This window comes from Pyrus communis, chromosome 15, assembly GCF_963583255.1.
Source record: "Pyrus communis chromosome 15, drPyrComm1.1, whole genome shotgun sequence".
NCBI classification, from domain to species: Eukaryota; Viridiplantae; Streptophyta; class Magnoliopsida; order Rosales; family Rosaceae; genus Pyrus; species Pyrus communis.
In genome coordinates this window covers 23,190,690-23,212,832 of record NC_084817.1, presented here as the reverse complement: position 1 = coordinate 23,212,832, position 22,143 = coordinate 23,190,690, and the positions used below count along the sequence as shown (strand labels likewise).

General features: G+C 36.5%; 2 protein-coding genes and 1 pseudogene across 2 annotated transcripts; 1 reads left to right on the top strand and 2 right to left on the bottom strand.

Annotated features, from left to right (window-relative positions):
- Positions 1-61: 61 nt before the first annotated feature.
- LOC137717314 (uncharacterized) lies at positions 62-6,942 on the bottom strand. Its single transcript, XM_068456625.1, has 11 exons — positions 6,551-6,942; positions 5,631-5,755; positions 4,724-5,168; positions 4,474-4,589; positions 3,365-4,148; positions 2,457-2,897; positions 2,054-2,242; positions 1,746-1,973; positions 1,131-1,464; positions 830-1,013; positions 62-705 (listed from the first exon to the last, which is right to left on the bottom strand). Exons 1-11 carry the CDS (start codon positions 6,731-6,733, stop codon positions 222-224), a joined length of 3,513 nt encoding a protein of 1,170 aa, XP_068312726.1. The 5' UTR covers positions 6,734-6,942; the 3' UTR covers positions 62-221.
- A 3,771-nt stretch (positions 6,943-10,713) lies between these two features.
- Positions 10,714-12,486, top strand: LOC137717217 (pentatricopeptide repeat-containing protein At5g46680-like; annotated as a pseudogene).
- A 225-nt stretch (positions 12,487-12,711) lies between these two features.
- LOC137717596 (potassium channel AKT2/3) lies at positions 12,712-20,193 on the bottom strand. Its single transcript, XM_068457009.1, has 11 exons — positions 19,578-20,193; positions 18,826-19,044; positions 17,704-17,859; positions 17,073-17,130; positions 15,791-16,108; positions 15,313-15,552; positions 14,506-14,832; positions 14,213-14,404; positions 13,857-13,932; positions 13,204-13,767; positions 12,712-12,987 (listed from the first exon to the last, which is right to left on the bottom strand). Exons 1-11 carry the CDS (start codon positions 19,895-19,897, stop codon positions 12,848-12,850), a joined length of 2,610 nt encoding a protein of 869 aa, XP_068313110.1. The 5' UTR covers positions 19,898-20,193; the 3' UTR covers positions 12,712-12,847.
- Positions 20,194-22,143: the final 1,950 nt, after the last annotated feature.

Genomic DNA, 22,143 nt, shown 5'->3' with positions numbered 1-22,143 from the left:
CGCGAAAGAATTAATAAAATCAAGAGCTAATGATTAATATCGACAATTCAGACACTCAGTCAAAATAAATTGTGCTCTATTTTTTATTACATGAAAGAATTAATAAAAAATCCATACCTTACAACTACACAGCTACATACAATCCACACACACTATATACATGTATTTTACTTATTTCTTCTGTACGACGTCGTTACTATCTTCAAACAAACACAAACCCTTCACATGTTCTCAGTCAGATGTACATACCAAGGACCATGAACACTTACTGATACGGTGGCTGCCACCACTAAAACCTCCGCAGCTTCCACCAAGCTGTCGGTCAGCGCCACAGCTCCAACTTGCCGGAGCGCTGTTTCTGCTAACTTTCTTCCTAGGGGTCCGCTCCCGCCAAGAACAACTCCCCTTGCAGCCGTGTAAACAGCAGAAGAAACCCTTTTAAACACGGGATCCTCAGCTTGCAAGCTCTTTCCCAACATGCTCGTGATAACCGCCTTCCTCGATTGAAGCTTCTCGCTGTCTGCAACTTCATTGCTGTCGATCAAGAAGTCACTAATTGATTCAACAATTTCCTCCATGCCTGCATCTTCAGCACTGCCCAAGGTCCCCAGAAGTCGCTTGGTGCATTTTGATAATATGCGTTCCATGTCTGTGGGGCTGGTTACCATCCTCTCACCTAGAAGGGTTTGCCGGCAAATAAGAACGCTGCGTTTGCATAAATTCATCAAGGATTAGAAAGCTATGATATAGTCACTCAAGGTCAAGGCAAAGACAACTGAAACTTTAAATCGTATAGGAAGTAAATCTGAGAGCGCGCACACCGAGTTACCTTACGGAAGTAACAATAATTTTCTGAATTTGGGCCTGAACAGCCCTCAGCCGAGAACAGTTAAGCTTGAGAGTCTCAGGCAGAGCTTCTTCAGTCAGACCAGACACTCCGCTTACCAACTTCAACAAACCAATCCTCACCAACAAATCAACTGTTTCTCCCTTACATTCCGGTTGTTGAATACCTGGTCCAAGAGAAACAAACACATATCAAACAAAGAAACACGGAACCCACCTTGCGATTACAAACATCCCCTTAAAAAAAAATGAAAATTTACAAAATGTAATTTCCGTTCTCAAACCTGTGCTATTAGTAGCAGCAGAAGTAGAAGGAGAATTTGCTTTCACCAGAAAGCTTCCACCGCTTCTAAGGGAGGTGATAGGAACAAACCCCTGAGATGGATTATCGCCGCTCGTCAGAGTTGAGCAAGAGATTGTATGTTCTTGCCACTCCTGATCTTTGCAATCCCACACTGTTGAAAGCCACTGTGCTGTAAGTGGTAGAGAGGTATTGGCATCACAGGGAGATCCATGGCGATCGGCAAAAGCTTTTCTCAGGTACTGCACACCAGTTGGCCCCTTTAACAAAGGTTCCATAAGTCTTATACGTGCTTTGCTAATCTCTCGTTTAAGCACCTGTTACAGAATTCAACATTACATCACTCTGGGGGAATCTTCGGTATTTCAAACTACATTATGACACTTGAATCCATTGACTAAAAAGAACTTTAACAGAAGTGTTTAAAATACTGTGTTTTGGGATAAAAAAGGTAACTATCAAATACACTGAAAACATTTTCGATTCTCATGCAACAATTCGCAAATACTACTACAAAATACGCTTACAACACCAATACTTCAATAAAAGACATTATGTGAAACCTTTTTCAGATGTACAACTAAAACTAGAGACATACCTGAATCTGCTCTAGAACAAAACGCAGGCCCTTGACCATTGCCAGGACACTTGAGCAGCTGGAATCGTCCCCGGTTTGACATATCTCATTTAGTTCTTTCCTTAAACTCTGGTATGTGGCCAACATTTCATCATCATTCGCTGGAGAGGAGAGCCTTCGCAATGTGACCAATGAAAACTCTAGGATCTTTCCCAGGTAATCAATGTCCAGGTTACCGGACTTTAAAACCTAAGGAAAAGAAAAGAATTTAATTTTCCATACATGCATACGAAGGTAATGTCGCAGAAGAAAATTAATGGTGCTGCTACCTGAGAGAGAATATCCACATCAATAGCTTCAAAAATCTCTTGCTTCCAGCTCTGTGGAGCCATCTCGCAGATTTCATCCCTCACCTCCATCATGAGTTGAATTATTCTGTCATAGTTGGGCTCGTCCTGTTTTACAGATTCAATTATGCCATCCCAGAAAGCCTTCTCCATTGTCTGTCTAATCTTTGACTGGAAAATATAATACTACCAGTCAGACAAGTGCTAAAATTTCTAGCTCATCATCAGTAAAAACATGTATAACAACAAACTAAATTTTATTTTCAAAATATGACCACCATAAATAGATGAAAAAGCATTAATTGTGAGCCTGTCAACATCCAAAACAATAAGAATTACATCTTTAAGTTAAAACCACCATTTATAAATATGAAAATGCACAAACCTGGACATTGTTTGGATCTTCGTCATTAACATTAAAAATATCGGCAAAAGCCTGCTTTTGCTCATGGAGAAACTCATTCACAATCAATTCATTCTCTGTGACCAACTTTTGTGAAGAAGATCCAAGCTGCTGATCCAAATTGGTTTTTGGAGCAGAGGACACAACTCCATGATGGGCAGTATCATCTTCCCTAAATAAGGATCGGACTACACGACCTGAATCACTTCTCTTATCTGCACTAGCAGAAGGACTGAGTGGTGAACTAGGGGGACTTGGAGAAGTAATGTGTGTGACCTGCTGCAACCCCGACGGGCTTCCATTTTCCTTTGCTTGAAAGTATTTTAACCGTGTTTCGGATATAGCAGATTTCATACGCTCGATCCCAGCATCTCCACCTAGGTGCTGCACTTTTTCCCTCAGTAACTTTTGGTCTTCAGTAACCTACGCCAACAGGTAACTCAAAATGTCAATCAATAAGTCAACACAAAGACACTGCTAGATTTTCAAAAAAAGAAAAAAAAAAAAATGAAGACAAAGTTGAACAATTCCTACAAAGTACATTTGTAAAACTAGTCAATATTTAGCTTATTCTTTTACTGAGAAATTATAGAAAAAATGGCCCCAATCACTGAAAGAGATGAAAGTTAACAAGAATGCCTTTCACTTTTCAGAAAGTTCACAGACCATAACCATGACATGTATGTTTTCCCATACAAACTCATAATGATTTGTAAGTGAAAACAAGTAAGTTCACAAGCAAGCAACAAAAATAAGTAGAAAACGGAAAGAGAGAGGTGTGGAAACACATTAGTTTATCACGGAAAGTAAAACCTAAAATAGAGAGGAGGGTGTGCCAGTTTCTTTTGTCTTCTTTCCCCTATGCATAAGTCAATATACAACTAACGTACCTGTTTCTGAATAGCCTTCACATCATGAGTAAGATCACCACTCTCTCCTTGCGGAGTCATCTTGCAAGTTTGAATCATGGAGAGCTCTAAATGGCACGCTGCTCTCACTAAATCTTCCACTAATAACTGAGCATCCTTAACCTTCCAACCCACAAAACAATTCAAGTAGGAGCACCATGCTTTATCAAAGGCTCCAAGCTGAGATCTGAAGGTCAAATGTTTGGGCAATGCGGAATCAGACTCTTCATCAGAACTCTGTACAGGGCCGTCCAATATAACCTTTAGTAGTAACTCAAACTGTCTAACAAACTCTTCTGCAGATTTGGCCAGAGAAATTTCAGGCTCTCCGCTACCACTGAAAACCGCATCTGGATGACCCAAAATCATGTAAGCACAAAGCACCACTCTCATCGGATACCTTGATAATTTAACAGAATTTCTAGCCGCGTCCCAGATGGAAGATTCTTTCTTTGCATCTCTGCTCCTTAAAGATGTCCTTGGTGTAGTCCTCTTTCTTGGGGAAGCAACTCGTTTGAGAAGGTGATCTATGTTATCAAAGCTGGATGGATAATTTATTGAGGCAACAGTCCTGGAAACTTTTAACCGGATCTCAAGCCTGTCAAGAAGAGCTTTCAAAGTCTGAAGGGTATTAGTTGATTCAATCAAAATTGCGAGCTGCTCAAACGGCATCGACTTGACAGTCTTTTCATTAATTTTCAAGGCATCATAATCTTTTGCCAAAGCAAGTGTAGTTCTCCTTAGCATGAGGAAACGCCTCCAACACCTATTAAAACATCAACACAAATTTAGGCTGAAAGTTGTAGTTTAAACTAAGGTGAAGAATAGGATAAGAGCATGTTACAATAACAACGCCGTAGATAATAGCATTTTACAAGCTAATAATTTTCACTGGCATAGAAACAGGTGAAACTTAATCTAATCTTCACAACCACCGAAAAAAATACGACCGACTCTGGTACACAACCAAACACAATAAGGAATACCAAACATCTACTGGGAAATACCAGAACAAGGCTTTGACACAGACAAAGGAAGGTTTAACCAAACAGGGAAAACTCTCTGAAATCAGCATTTCAAAGGATGCATACCTTGCTAACTTTCTGGAAAGGAGATCAGCCTCCTCGTGCATCCTATTCCAACTCACTTGAAAAGATATCTGTAGCTTTCCTCTTTGCCTTAGATACTCTGCTCTTTGCCTCTTTGCCTAAATATAAAACCAAAAATTAAAAGTTTATTAGGGAAGATTCTTTCTTTGCATCACTCTAGAACAACCGCAAAAAGCCACCAGTGGAACTGAGAAATAAATTGTGATTGTGTAACTTCAAAAGAAATGCATACCCTTTGCAACCGGTCTTCTAACTGCTCCCTTTTTACCCTCCTTTCAATCTCACGTTGATGAGAGACAGACTTGGTCACTCTTTGCACTTGCAACATCCTTGCACATGCCCTATTCTTCTCTGCTTCCAAAAGTGCCAATCGCTTTTTTTCAGCAGCTGCCCGTTTTTGGCTAATTGCAGCACGTACACGCTCCTTGTACTTCTTCTCCCAAGCCATTTTCCGCAATAATGACTGAGATGTTCTTTCCTTCAAAGTAGCCCTTCTTTGTCTATAAGCTTTGAGCAAGAGCATTCTATTTGCCTCTGCCTGCTGAAAACGTGATTCCACTTTCGAGCCAAGCTTTTGACGTTCCTTTTCAACACGCATTTCTACCCCACTTTTAGCTGCTTGCCGCAATTCGTCCAATTTAGCCAAGCGCATTTGAGCATTTTCGAGAATGCTCAACCTGTTACTTCAACAAAAAGCAACAGAATGACAAGATTAATCAGGACCTAGGGACTGGAGGAAGCATGGTCAACTAATGGATAGTCTAGCTTTGGTCCAAGTCATAACTTAATAGGGATAAAGAAAAGAGCCCAACTTTACAAAAGAAACAATTCACCGTTCAGGATAAAAATCAATTGAAAAAAGGGTCCGAATAGATGTGTCTGAGAGAGTCCCTCGTGTTTGCTTTCTGGTGAGATTCAAAAAGAATATTTTCAATCATGAAAGGAATAAACTGGAAGAGTGAATTTGTATGAGCAACCACATCAATAAAATGTTTAATGTTGAAATCCTTCAGTACGAAGAGGGACTATTCAAAACGTTGTGGACCATGAAAACATTGGACGGTGAAATTAAGCATCATTCTAAGCCAACAACATCAGAGAAGGATGAGCTTCTTAAACTATATAAACTGAAGTGTTACCTTTTCTTCTCAGCAGCTTGTAGCTTGGCTTCTAGGCGCTGGCTAAGGTCTTCCCCTTCAGATGAAGATCTTGAGGGATTCCTCGGCTTTGCTCGTGCCTTGCTTGACAACTTTTCATAGTGTTCCTGTACTCAAACCAGTTAATGAAATTCAAAAAGTCAGAATTCAGGTTAAAAACTAGATACAAACACTAGCGCGCTTAAGAAAGGAATTAAGAAAATTTTATGCCACAAAACATAGAGTTTGACAAGAAAATACAATTACCAAAACACAATATATATACGCACGCGCGCACGAACACAGACACACACATATGTTTATGGAAGTATCAAAGAGGGAAAAAGAGAACATTAGCTTACAAAAAAAAAAAAAAAATTACTGTTACTTGTTCCAAACTTAAAAACAGAGACACCCATGTGAAAAGGAAGAAAACCCAGATTTCAAACAAACTTAACTAACACAAGCAAACTCAACACGCTTTAAATGGAAGGTATAAACAACCTAATGTCCGTAAAACTAAATTTTCTCAAAAAAAAAAAAAAAAAAACTGTATCAAAATTCACAAGGTGTTTTTGATATATGAAAATTATAAGCAAAACCCTTTTCCGTTCAATTCCGATCACAAAGATTGTACAAGGAAACAAAAGGAGAACAAATAAATTTGAATATCATCTCAAAATCTGGAACCAAAAAGTTCATAAAAAAAGTATGAAAATTTAACAGCACCACCTATCTAAAATTAAAATTAAAAGCTAATTAACTGAAGTATATGTCTCAGTTCAGTCATTGAATTTTCCCGTTCCAAATTATCATCAAAATTTTCTCAGTAAACAAACAGAAAACCACAAATTCAAGAACAAAAATTTCGAGGAAAAAACAAATTTAAGAAATGAATAGTAAAAATAGAGAGAGAGAGGGACCTGACGGCGAAGATCGGCGAGTCTTAGCTTGGTCTGAATCTGTTCGGCGGTGGTTGGAGTCTTGTTTGAGTCGACAAGGCTGAGCCTCCGTCTGAGCCTCGTGGGAAGTCTCGGAGGCGAAGAGAAGGACGACGCCGTCTCTTCGGCCGGAAAATCCATGGCTATACCGCCGCCCCCCACCATGTCTCGTCGTCGTGAAAGTTGTTGATCAATCAGCACGACGTCGTAGAGAGTATGAATTTCGAATTCGCACGAATCAATCAATCAATAATTTGATTAAATGAATGAATTAACAGAAAGTGAAAGGTCGCGAACGATCTCAGCTCGGAGTTTCGTTTCGGCAATTTGAAATTCGAATTCGAAACTTTCTGTCGAGAGCCTGGTTTGGGTTTGGGGACCGTTTGGACCGGGAATTTAATATTTATAATATTTAGTTATTTATTTATTTATTTTCGCAGGAGTGATGAGATGAGACGAGAAGCGTAAAGAGAATGAATGTGTGTAATGTAATTGAATTATCGCGAACAATCCGGGTCTTTCACACGTCATATCTGGCCCCAACCGATGTGCATGGACATACCATGTCGGGAAAGAGATTTGCTCCGGATCTACCATCAAATTATCTCAATCTATTACTTCGAGTTTTTAAAATTTGATTTAACAGTTAAAATTATTATAATTTTTAAAATACTTTTCATTTATAGCTCTTAAATCAAATTTTAAAGATTCATGGATTAAGAGAATTTGGTAAATGGGATCCAGAGAAAATCCTTTTGCACCATGTCGGTCACACATACAAACCATGTCGGCATGTCCTAACCAAAAAAACAAAGACTCAGTTTTAATATCTTTTTGGGATTATAACTCAAAAGTTACTACTTTACTTTTCAAAATTAAAAATTCAATCTACTTTGCCACCTAGAAGGCTAGAACTCGATTTTATGATCCGATTTTGCTATCTGAAACTCAAAATTCGTCATTTTACTATATAAAACTCAAAATTCACTTTACATTGCTTTAATTCTACTAATTTTGTTACGTGTGTTGTTAAGGGAGATTTATGATATTTTTTTGTTAATTTCATCATTTTACTATGTCGATTTTAATTTTTTTTATTATTAAATATTAACACCTAATGCAAAAGATTTGAACTCACGGAAGAGCATCTCTAATGAAAATGAAAATGTTAAATTTTTAGATTGTGAAATTTTATTTGACATCTGAGCATGAGTTAAATTATTTGAGTGGGGATCCTCACCAGATTCTTTTTGTAATCATTCTGAGAATCCTCAAATCATATTCATTTATTGTACATTATACGATCATAAATCATTGTTAATTTTTTATTTAAAATTGAATATAAATAGTATCTGACGAAAACTGATCGTACGATGTACGATGAACAGATGTAATTCGAGGATCTCCGAGATCATCACAAAAAGAATCTAATGAGGATCCTCTCTCAAATTGCTTTAATATTATATTATGGGATCCACTTTACAGAAATGATAAAAAAAAATATTATGTAAATTAATTTAGGTACGGTACGTGATTGGTGGATTATTGGAGACATTTGCTAAATACAGCAAATTAATAGATTTGCCATTACTGAACTATGCTGTTAAAAAAAACCTACTGGTATTTTACCCCAAAAAATAAAAATAAAAAAACCTACTGGGTAGCCTATCCCATACCCAAAGAAGAAAAAAAAAATTGTTTTTTATATATATCGACATTTTTAATTAAGATCTAGGGAAGATTCGGTTAAGCTAAAGGTTTGAACTTAAAATCTCTTACTTACAAATAAAAAAAAATATTATCGTACTGTTACACTGGGCAGTAAGAAGAAAATGTTTAAAAAATAAATATAAATAAAAAATGGAAAAAAAAAAAAAAAAAAAAAAAACTTCAGCGCTTCAGCTTGCTACCGTGTTCAGCGCCTCGACCAAGAGTAGGAGCGTCTCCTGCATCCAGCCATCCCTCCCTCTCCTGCTCCCGCTCCTCCCACTGAAACTCCTAATTGGAGGAAACCAAGCCGCCTCTTGTTTTGGTCCACCTCCATTTTTTGGATTCGGATTTCTCACCGGCTACTCTCTCTCCCTCCCCCTTGTCTGCTGTGGAGCTGTGAATTGTAAATTTACTCTTCGAGTTTGTCTGGATTCTCTGTTTGGATCAAAGCAATCGTCTTTTAGAACTCCGTATATTCGGAGACAGACAATACCTACTGTGACTCGGCAATAGACTCCACTATGCGAAAGCACTTTTTGCTGTTGAGTTGCTTTCGAGTTGGTGTTGTGTATCTTTCCATTGTACTTGCTTTAAAATAGTTAAAAATGTTTTTGATGAGAATATTTTTAGAATAAATTTTTAGTAAAAATACAAATAAATTATAAAAATGTTATGATTTTATGCAAGAAGAAGATAACTAGCGTATTTTTGGATTCTAAAATTATTTTTTTTAAAACCCCTTTCATTTTAAAAGTAGTTCCAAACAAACCCTGTATTTAAAATTAAAAAAAAAACTATCCATACACAATATTCTGCAACAAAACACGATGAATAATGGATTGTACAAAGCAATGGGAGATCAGTTGATAAATGATTTGAGAGTCACATTTCGTATGACATTGTTGATGAGGATGTTATGCAATCGAATGAAAACATTATCAGTTTAGATTTTTATTTAGTATGAGTTAATCACTTCGTAATGTTATTATTGCCTAAAAATTTCTTAGAAAAAATAATGAAAATGATTTGAAAACTTTGAGTTTTAATTAAAATAACAAAAATGCGCTTTAAGTGAATAGTACCATGAGTGATTTTTTTAGAATAAAATTATCATTTTTCGTTAAAATGAACAGTACATGAAGTGTTTCGTTAAAACTCTCAAATTTTTTTCTAGCTCGTGAACTTTTTTGCCTGCGGTACTTGTTATCACAGCCGATATTGGTTTAGATTCCTAATTCAAAAACTTATTGAGTAAAAGTTTCCCCTCCACAGTTGTGAATACATCGGAGGGGGAGTGGTTTCATTAACGGCTGCCACTGTATTAGCATTACCCCTTTACGATTATATCCACTGATGTCGGTTTTAAGGGGAACAAAGCTTCAAGATTTACATGTTTTCTTATACAATATTTGGTTTTGTACTGATAAGAAGAAGGAGTGTATGTTGACACGTCGTATTTTGACGTATTGCAGGTTTGGGTTTCTCGTAGGAAGCCATTATGTCTGATGTAAATGATAGTTTCTAGATGACTTTTTAGTCAAAATAATCTTTCAGATTTGCATAATTGATCACTTTGGTTTTTGAGATTGAAAATTAATAGGAATGGTCTCTGAGATTGTCCACCATTCATTATTTTGGTCATTCCATTAAAGACTCTGTTAAGTATCCAGAAGCTCTTGGTCAGAAGTTTGGGCAATTTTCAAAGCTTCGTAACTTAATCGTTTCTTAACCAAATTTGACCCATAATATATCAAAATGAAGATAGGAAAGTGTAAAACAAGATTATACCTATTTAAAAGCCCAATGGTTGCCGAAAATGGCCATAAAATATCCTGAAAGATGATTGGTCTGAGAGAAAACTGGAAAATTCGCAGGGAAACTAGGTAAACTTTAAATATTCATAACTTCTTCAAAACTTAATGAAATCGAGTGATTTAAAAAACTTCTCGATGAGACGAAGAGAATGGTACCTCCCTCGATGGCTAACTCATCATGGTTTGGCTGAAAAATGGCTCGAAAGTGGCTAACTTGAGACCAAGATATCAATTTTCGAGCCACTTTCCGGCCAAACCAAGGTGAATTAGCGTCGAGAAAGGTACCATTCTCTTCCTCTCATCGAGAAGTATGGTTTTTGTTTATGAATCACTCGATTTTGTTGAGTATTGAAGAAGTTATAAACGTTTAAACTTGAACCAGTTTTCGGCGAGTTTTCCAGTTTTCCCTCGAATCAGTCACCTTTCAGGCTAGTTTACGGTCATCTCCAGTAACCATTGGGCTTCCAAATGGTATAATCTTGTTCTACACTTTCTTATGTTTATTTTGATATATTATGGGTCGAATTTGGTTAAGAAATGATTGAGTTACGAAGATTTGAAAATTGCCCAAACTTCCAGTTAAGAGCTCCGAGACACTTAACGGAAAAATCAAAATAATATATGGTGAACAATGTCAGGGACTATTTCTATTGATTTTCAATCTCAGGAACCAAAGTGATATGTTATGAAAATCTCAGGACCATTTTAGCTAAAAAGCCTTTGTGGATTAGTTGAACATATGCGCTTCTTGTAAGGCCCGGCTACTGGAGAGAGCAGAAGCCGTTATAACTGACGGCATAAGATTAGGGGTGATTCCAGACGTGGTAACTTACAATACTTTGCTTAGTGCCTATTCTCGGTTTGTTAGCTTAGATGCAGCTTATTCTGTTGTTCATAGAATGAAAGAGGCCAGGATTAGTCCATATGTCATTACATACAATTCTTTGTTATCCGGCGCCACCAGGAATTGTTTGTTATCACAATCACTGGATCTGTTTGAGGAAACGTTACGAGCCGGCATACATCCTAATTTATGGAGTTACAATATTCTGATGCATTGTTTCTTTTAAGTTAGGAAAACCTGATGAAGCCAACAGAGTATTTCAGGACATTTTACTTACCAATCTCAGTCCCACCCGGCTACGTTCAACACAATGATCAATGGCCTTTGTAAAAATGAATACATTGATAATGCTCTTATGTTATTTAGGAATTTGCAACGTCGTGGATCTGTTCCCCAGTTAGTGACATACAATATTCTTATCCACGGGCTATGCAAGGCGCGCAGATTGGGGCAAGCAAGGAAATTGCTAAAGGAACTGGGGGAATCAGGATATGAGCCAAATGCCATAACCTACACTACAGTTTATGAAATGCTGCTTTAAGTTTAAGCAGTATGACGAAGGGCTTGAGATTATGTCAGAGATGAGGAGTAAAGGGTATGTTTTTGATGGCTTTGCATACTGCACAGTCGTTGCTGCTTTAGTTAAGACTGGGAGGATAGAAGAGGCAAATGCTTGCATGGAACAGACAATGAGGAATGGCGATGAACTCGATTTATCGGCGTATAACACTTTACTTAATATGTATTGTAAAGAAGGTAAGTTGATGGATGAAAAAGAGAATGGAGGTCTGGTGTGTGACAAGTATACCCACACAAAATTATAATTGATGGATTGTGTAAGGTTGGTAATATTATCGGCGCTGAACAACATTTACAGTATATGAAAACGATGGGCTTCCGGGAAATCTTGGTTGCCCTCAACTGCATGATTGATGGCTTGTGTAAAGCTGGTCAAATTGATCGTGCGATGGAATTGTACAAATCGATGGAGACTAAAGATTCTTTTACCTACACTTCCTTTGTGCACAATCTTTGCAAGGCGGGGAGGTTCCGTTGTGCATCCAAGCTTATGATGAAATATTTAAGAGTTGGCAAGAAAATACTCAGGGCTACCCAACGAGCTGTCCTTGATGATCTTCGTAGTACGGGATATACAGATGAAGCAAGGAAGCTTCGGTGGAAAATTCAAGTGGCTCGAATATTACGTTAGAAACTGGCTATGCTTTTGCTGCTGGAAAGTAAGTATCATCCTATTTGGATTGGCATTTTGGACAGCACCCCTCTTTTAGTTATACTCTGTAAACATCAGTTGTCTGGGACTGGTAAGCTTGTTCTACTCAGCATCGATTATTAACGGTGAAGAGTAATGTTGAATCTGAATGGAAGCCTTCTAACTGCCCTGCCACTGCCGTGCATTGCTTATCTGACGGTGGTTCTGCCGGTGTGCATAACAGAAAGACACTACTTGTAGTAAACACACTACTACCCCTATTCATGCATGACTGGAAACATTTCTCAAATTCAACTGTCATTCAAGCTGGTTCTTAAGTTGACGCACCCACTGTAAGATTCCACATCGCCCGGGGAAGAGGATGTGATGTGCCTTATATGTACATGCCCACCTCCCTATAGTGAGACGCGTTTTGGGTGGAAGCCCAAGAACAAATCCATGAGGGCGTGACCCAAAGCGGACAATATCTTACCATGAGGACTGGGATGTGACACCCACTGTGAGTTTCTGTTCTTATTCCAACTGATTTAATACATCTTCTTTGAGTAATAACTCATTATCATTTGATAAACATTTGTTTGGTCATTATCATCACATGTATATCTCACCATTGTGCATAAGAAATAAACTCGACTTGCTCGCAATCTCGCCATTGGAATCCTTTAAAGAGATACTTTCGTTTAGGGTTTGACAGACTTTGGGTCTTCAAGTTCAACCAGGAAAAGTTTGTCATTATCTCGTATCACTTCTATTGAGTCAATTTCCGCTCCTCCTTCATCTGTTACCAATGTATTTCCTGAATCAAATCCAAACTTTACACCTGTTTAAGATCATCAAATTAACATATTAGAATCTCATACAACGTACATTTGCCAAAAACATATTTCCATTTTGTGTAAATATATTAAGCATGCATCCATATGGACCATTTCCACTTATAACAACATCAAGCATGATATATACAATTTCCTGCAATGTTTTGAGAAGAATCACAATCACGTAGCAGTTGATACTGGATTACGGTTAATTAAATTACCTGCAATGTTTCGGAGTTCCTCTAGGGAACGAGGCAATCTAATTACTCTACCAGCTTCCCTGCAACATGTTGTTTTCCTAACCATAGGATGGCCTCTGTATATGCTCACTCTTGGACAATTTACTCCATAGGATTCTCTCCCAGAATTACGCTCTCCTCCATTCTTCATCAAAGGCACTTCATTTATTGTACTGTCTGGAACTGTAATCCGGTGTCCAACCTCTCGTTTTTGTAGCATTTCGGTCAAACTTTGTGAAGGAAATAAACAGTTCTGTGCATTGGTAACATCTGCACCATTCATCACTAGCAAATTTACCATGTCTGCATTGTTTTCTTCCATGGCTATTTGTACGGCTGTTATCCCAAGATGATTCTTTGAGTCGACATTTAATCCCTGCTTCAAGAGTTCCTCCATTACGGTTAGATCATTTCTCTTGGCGGCAGTGCATAGAAGATCGCCAGCGGTGTATGGATCAGATATGGCAGCGCAATAGTAGAGACTTTGGAATATGGAATGGTGCTTAGATGCAATGGCATCCCATAACGCTGTGTTACCATTTGTGTCTGCCGTGTACAGATTTTAAAGACGTTGAGTTTAAGAACAGAAAATAGGAGTGACATACAGTAAAGCAAAACAGAGGTATATTAATTACCTCTTACATGTACGTTACAAGCATACTTCAGGAGTACCAAAACACATTCGTCGTGGCCTTTTGATGCTGCTATGTGCTGCAGGTGCATTAAAAGGAGCAATTAAATCAATCTTGTCCTTCTATTTTATCATGCTACTTGTTTTAGCTACTGCTAGATAGGCTCATTGCTTAAAGTGTACATATTACTGTTATAGTTGTGAATATCTTCTGTTACAACGATGAACTAGCTCGTTTATCTTGTCAATGTTGTTCTTCCTGATTTTTACTTTTTATTTTTTATAATTATGTGCTTTAATTGCTTTTGTCTGGCACTATCAGAAAATCTAAGTACTTGAGGCTAGAAAGGCATTGTATACCAGGGGAGTTCTTCCCTTGAAGTCTCCAATATCGGGATCCAACTTTGCCTTGAGAAGCTCATCAAGAAGAGTGGCATCGCCTTTGCTGGCAGCAGTCAACACGTTGAATGCCGCCTTTGGGTCACCACCTTCGTCCTCTCCACTCTCAACCAGTATTTCTCCGACTCTCAGATCCCTAAGCTTTTTGTGATGCTGCAATATAACATTTAGTCATTAATTCATTTCTTATTCTAGAAAGATATTTTACTTGATAATTATATACCATATATATATAATTATATATGCTCACTAACCTGGTTGAAGTTTTTAACCATTTGTTCTTTGTCATGTGGTTTGGTCTGCATTGCTTCTACTAGGGCAGTGGTTTTTATTCTCAAGAGCTGTGACAGTGTTTTGGTTCGGTACGTAAAGCTTTGAGGTCCAACTTCTCTACCACAAAATGCAATAACTTCTCCAAACATGTCTCCAGATTGCAAAGTCCCAACAACTCGTTCTCTCTCCATCTCACAATCAATTATTTCCACTTCTCCAGAAACAATGATGTAAACATCCTCCGGCGCTTCGTTTTGCAGCAGAACATCTTCTCTGGGAGGCGTATACTCTGCCTTCATATTCACAACCTGATCAACCATCGATGCACTTACATAGTTAGAAGGATGCAAGATTATTAGCACTTAATCAGTTTTCCTTTTGCAAAGTGTTTTCTTATTGTCCAAGAAAAGAAATATTGGTCTTTTTTCTAGAATTGCAATATACATATAGTTACGGCTTTTTAGTCCAAATGGTCCATGAGATTGGCATAACCCCTTACTTTAGTTCCTGATATTGATAGAAGTAGTCCTTGAGATTATACACCGTCAATCATTTTAGTCATTCTATGAAAAATCTTTGTTAAATTGAAGAAACTAGTTCAAGTGGAGGAGTTAATTTTGACAAATATACCCTCAATTTAATGGAGATTTTTTACAAACGTGCCAAAATAATTGACCGCAGACAATCTCATAGACCACTTTTATCGATTTTAATTCTCATGGACCAAGGTGAAGAATTATGCTAATCTAAGGACCATTTTGGCTAAAAAAAACCTACATTTACCCTACCAGATGCAGAAGTGTTTCCCTTGAGACACCTTTGAAAAGATACACTTTTTCCACAATTGGTAAAAACAGATGTTGGCATATGCTTTTGCAAATGGATTTGGGAAACTGTTCAAGCATCTGCTGCTGGTTCAAGGTCTCCGCCTTAAATCTCAAGCAAATATATGCCAATATTTGGTCCCTCAGCCGTTGAGGCAACCGATTCCGGCACACAAAACTTGATGCTGCTTCAATGCTACTTCTCTGCACAACAATTAATCGAATTGATTGATTAAGCATCATTCAAACCGATATGTAATTTCCGTTGTTTTAGGCACGTAGTTTACTAGTCGTTGCAATATAAGAACAATAGTTTACCTCAAATGCGCTTTCAAAAGATTGACAAAATGAAGTTTGTCTTTGAATTGCAATGATTAGTAAACTACGTACGATCTTAAGTAACAAAATATGAAACCGTTGACCTAATTTTAATGTTGCTTACGAATTCCATGGTACGACGAGTGCCTTCAACAACCAAGTTGGTCATGTTGCCGATCAAGTAAGCAGTGAGGCCAAGGTTGAAGAGCATGTAGAAAATAATGAAGATCATTTCGACGGTGTTAACTGCATGGAGATCGCCGTAGCCGACGGTGCTCATGGTGGTCATAGACCAGTATAGGGCTGAGATGTATCGGATCCAGAGGCATGTTTCTCTGAAATTTGGAAACACAGTTCCAATCCACGTCTTCCCTCGGTGTGGATATCGATCCGCTAGCAGGTAGTACAGGCATCCAGCACAGTGTACTGAAAACACTGTCACCTGTAGAATGGCAATCCGTCTTATAACTATTTCGTCTTTAGTTTTTCGGATTTTACGTTTGATTGAGGATAACCATACGGAATAAACGAGAGATGAACAAAAACGGAGAAATAATGGTGACAGGAAATGTATGGGATGGTATAAACACAAAATGCAATTAAAAACCAAAAACTGAAAACAATTTTAAATTCTTTTTTTTTCCCGAAAAGATAGCATTCAATTTGTTTCATACATTCTCCTTCACTCTCCCTCCTCTCACCCACCTAGACCTGGCAAACGGGGTGTTTGTCGTGTTTGTGTTATACCCGTTATCTCAGCGGATCTTGTTGTGCCAAACTCGTTATCTTAACACCTTATTAACAAGTCACCTGATAATGACCGGACTTATTAATGATTTGTGACGTTTCGTGTCTGGTTAATACGTCATGCAAGACATTGTCATGCCTAATGTCTCGACCTGTCAAATAGGGTCGTGTTCGTGTCGTTTATGTGTCATACCTGTTATCTTAATGAGTTTTTAACATGTAACATGATAACGGCCCGAACTATTAACAGGTTCTTAGTAGGGAACCCAATAACGACCCGACTCGTTAATGGATTGACCGAGTACCTGTTATTTTTTTGTCGTTTCATGTTGGGTTAACAGGTCGTACAAGAAATTGTCAGACCTACTCCCACCCCATGCTCTACCCTTCTTTATCCCTCCCCTGGCCCCTTCCCAATATATTTTTCTTCTCGCACAACAAAAATGAAATAATTATCAAACGACGCTTTGTTGCGGTGGTTTTCTTACTAAAACACCTATACAATATATTGTATAGTGTTTAATTGTATTTCTAAATTTTATTACTTATGTATGTTAAAACTTGTAGGATGCATTCGATTTTCATTTGAAAAAATGATTAAACTTTAAGTAAAAATGATTAGGTTTGAGAGGAAAAAAAAAAAAGTGCTAAATACTTACAGATAAAAGCCTTGCACATCTGACCCAAAAATAGCTAAACCTGATATCCTTCTCTAGTCTGCCAAAGAAGATATATGATGCATGTGATTCGGTCACAAATTTTTACTGGAATTAAGATGAGGTTATATATATATATATATATATATATATATATATATATATATATATATATAATTACACACACATATATATGGTCAGGATTAGGAGACACGCTTTTTAACACACATTTTGACACATTTTCTTAGGATTTTTTGACACATTTTGGACACATTTTCTCAGAATTTTTTTTCAACAATTCGAACGGTCTATATTTTAAATTATTATTGCAAAAATTTACACAAATCTAAAACCATTAAAACATTCATCTGTAGCAAAGAAAATGAGTGGTTTTACACACTAAAATGACTACCATTTAATCCAATGATCAATGATTTTAGATTTGGATGATTTCTGATAAATATGATCTTTAAGTAAAGACCTAAAATAAAGACATATTCAGATTGTTGAAAAAAGTTACGAAATAGGTCTCACAAAACTTGTGTAAAAATGTATCCCCCGATCCTAAACCATGCATATATATTACACAAATATATAATATACAGAGGCAAATATATATGTACAGAAAACCAACCTTGTGAAGAGTTGCTTTGCTCGTCTTAGTCGCCAGAATCTGAGCAATCCCAAGAGAGAGTAAGAGGCACTCAATTTGTTTTTTCCCAGTGCTAAAAAAAGTGCCTCAAATGGCAGTGTTGATGCCAAATCCATCAAAAACCATGTCGAAAGGTACCTGTATATATTTTAAGAATTAATTGATCATCTTTTTGTTATATCATTTGTAGTTAAATCTTAATTAATGTATTATTACAATATACATACAATTAGTGATTAATATTCTGAATTTTGTACGAAAATAAGCTTGGAAAGGTTTCAATAAAATCAGATGAAAATTTGAAATTTTTGGAATTCTTCATTTCAGTTTTCATCCAATTCTTCGGAAATATTCGATTTTCGATCGGACTTTTTCAAGTCAGATTGAAATTTCCAATCCAAGTTTCACCAAAGTCATGATGGAAGCATAAATTTTTGAGTACGTGAAATAAGGAAGAATCATATCCATGTAGTGCAGGAACCATATTCGTAAATTGGAAATGCGTTTCTCACGCCACTTTTCTCTACTTCTACACACTTTTGATTTTTTTTTTTGGGAATTTTAACGAAAAGTCTATGGTACTGTTCACTTTAACGAAAAATCATATTTTTATACTAAAAAGTCAATCATGGTACTATTCACTTTACTCTTTATTTTGTCATTATCATTAAAACTCAAAGTTTTCAAGTCATTTTCATTAGTTTTCCTTATTTTTTTTCTATTTCTTAATTTATTTAGTTTAAAAATCAGAAATAAACATAGCTATGTAGGGAAAAAAATAGTCATGCAAAAATCACTTTCTTCAAAATTCAAACATACAACGAAGCAAACATGGAGATATTCTTTTAGTGTGTCAAATATAATAATATAATTAGTTGAAAACTTAAAAACAAAATATCAACCAATTGTTTATATCACTTGGTATATCAGACTGTCCTTCTCAACTTTTCTTTTTTCCTTTTCCCTTTAAATAAAGTGAGGATTCTAGTCTGTATTATTACTTGTGCTGAATATTGAAAAATGCTCTAATTCATCACTATATATTATTGGATTTAATTAACTAATGATGAAATTAGAAGCCAACCAATGAATTAATTAACCAACCTCATGGCGATTTTTTTAGATTCATGAACAAGTAACTGCGTTCTTGGATCAACATATGCGACGAAGAATGTCAAGATAATGTCTGCGGCAAAAAATAGATCGACGACGTTGTCTGCAATGTAGAGTGGCCTGCTTTTGGACGTGTTAAGAAATGCAACCTCAAAAGGGTAAACCCACGCCGAGTATGCCACCAGAACCACCATGAATGTTTCCCAACACCTGCATTCATAAATTGGCCACTAAAAAATGCAACTACGTGACAACTTTTGTAACCGTTCTCGTTCATTCATGGATAAATCGCTATTGTTTTTTCGAAAAACATACATGCGTACATAAACACATGCACTTATTTATTTTATTTTCTTCATTCATCTATAAAAATTCTTGTCTAATGCCGCGTAGGCACTGCTTGGATGCTAAACAGTTGACTATTGTTCAGAAAAATTTGTATTAAAAAGATGATATAAATGATGATCCAAGTACAATATAGTAAGAGTAACATTTTTGTTAAGTAAAATATTACTTGATCTTGTTGTTTAGGAGAGATTTTTTAATATAAATGAATACGGTCTAGTACACTAAGTTTTACAAAACAATTGATTAGATACTTGAAAACCGATTATTTTGTAACAGTACCGGAGTGCGATTCGTAACCAAATTGACGAACCCATGCTTCATATTTCAGCCGACCAAAAAAACCAGAAAAAGCGGAAAAAAAGAAAAAGAAAAAACAGAAAGAAAAGACAAGCTACCTGTATCTTGAATCCATGGGCGAGACGATCCATCCATTTGACTGGATAGGAGTTTGGTTGTAACTCGAAGCACCCAAGGGAGGAAGGATAAGCTTTGAAATGTTTCTTAAATCAAGCTCCGACGAAGACGACGACGACGAAGGGTTCACTTTTTCATGACTATTTTTATGCTGCTGCAGCTGCTGCTGGTGCTGCTTATGCGTATGATTATTCCAGCTGCAGACCTTCTTCATGTTGTAAGAGGCAGCTTCTGCAGCTGCTACTGGTTGCTGAAACCGATGATCAAGATTCTTGTGGGGACTAAACTTCCAAAACTCCATTAATATATGTACCTAAAACTCTCACGTTCAACTCCAAAACATGAGTTGATTTTACAGCAGAGGGGAAGTGGGGGTGGACCGTGTTCCGGATGGAGTGATTCTGGAAGGCGTGGGACGCGATGAGTAAATGGAAGAATATTGGAGAAAGTAGTGGCATCTGAATATGATCTGATTATTGTGGATGTGGGAGATTGGATAGTAGGTGGTGGTCCTTTCAATCAAACCACAAGCAGAAGTAGTGGCCCCGGAGCAGAACAACAACAAAATTTTATCTCATAAATAGAATCGACTGTATAAATCTCTGCGTTTAATTTTGTACCAGGTTTTTCATTTATAATTTACTATCATAAGGAACGAAGTGAAAAATGAAGTGTCGTGTCAGCTATCAACTAACTAACTCACTCCCCTTCCTTTTTTATTTGAGTTTGAAATCTAAACTTACACATTATACAATGATCATATGCATGTTTGTGTGTGATGGGAACAAGTTTCTGGCACCCGAAGATGATTCATCATGGATTGTGATAACACCTCAAGTGGACGTGGGGTACGTCGCCGCCCAAGAATATTTCTTCAATAATTGCAAAAACGAAAGAAAATCGAAAATTACAAAATACCGAAATTATCCTTAAAAGCATAAAACTGTAATTTCAAGTTTCAACCCTTTAAACGACTCCAAAAAGCCGAGAACCACCTTACATCATGGGCAAAGCCAATGAGTATTGCTCGTCTTGTCGTGTCTTTTCAGAATGGTGGCCAATTACATCATGGGAAAAATCATTAAGTATTGCTCGTCTTGTCGTTCCCTACCATTCTGACTCCAAAACACTATTCACTGCTGAAATCACTATTCACAATTCACGATCGAAATCACGTTTCTTAGCTGCTTCTCTAGTTTTACGTTAAAATCGAATTTAACTGCTAAAATATTCGTAGTATTGAAGTCACATCTGAATAATAATGCCAACTATGAGCCTTTTTTTTTGGTGGGGTGGGGGTGGGATTGTGTGTGTGTGGGTGTTTGAACAATTTTCTCCATTTTAATCCTCGATAAAGATTGAAATTCAATTAAAACCTTATGTTAGATTATATATTCATTATAGTCCCTTGACTAAATTTCCATGTCAGCATAAATATTAAAATTCATATTTTCTTGTTTTTAAATATTTAATGCGTTTTTTTGTTCCTATAATGCCCCTATTAAATATTTGATTTTAACTTGCTCCATATTTTTTGGTATTGATTATTGTCTGACTTTCTAAAACGATAAACATAATTCAAAAAAATATTAGTGATACGTTACAAGAATTAACAAATACCTAATTCAAATTATTAATTATCACCATTCAAAGCATAGAGGAAATAAAAATAGCCAAATCATATATTATACATAATCGAATGCACTTAAACCATGTCCTAATGTGCTTAAATCATAGAAACTAGTCGAATGCACATAAATCATAGTACCACTTAAACCATGGTACCTATACGAATGCACCTAAATCATAGTACCTATATGAATGCACCAAAATCATTTAGGTACTGTCAATTAGGTCATATCCATTCGGTACTGTCAGTTATGTATATATAGTGTATGTCCAATTAATTCGGTACGATCAATTAGGTTGTGATTTCACATTCTATTTTCTCTATTTGTATTTTTTTTTCCTTTTTTTTTATCTCTGGATTCACCGTCCATTTGGCATCTAAAAGCCCCTTTTTCTTCTTTCTTTCGAATACAACGAGATTTTTGGTTTCTAAGTTTTCTGGCTTTTTTTGTTTGATCATGCTTTCTAAGTTTTCTGGATTCTTTGATTGGAATAACACATGGAGGTTTATGGTAATGTTATTGTTATAACGAACATGTTAAATTTGGATCTAGTTAATTAAGCATTCTTGAAATATTAATTATATATTTGTTTCTCTAATTGGTTTTAAGAGAGTAATAAGGGTAAATAGGGAAACTAAAAATGCAATAAATTTATTAAAAAACTGATTAAATGTGACGTGAATACTATAATCTGACATGAAGGACTATTTTTAGTTTTTAATCTTACATACGGTATTATTGAACAAGCAATCTTATTTAGGAATTGAAATGAAATTTTCTATTTTTAAGGGTTTATTATGTTGGAATGAACAATAACTTGCCAACAATATAGGTTTTTGTTTGGTGGATGAACAATAATGCCAAAAATTAGGTGGATGTTACATACACGGTTCTCTTGTTAAGTATCTATCATGAA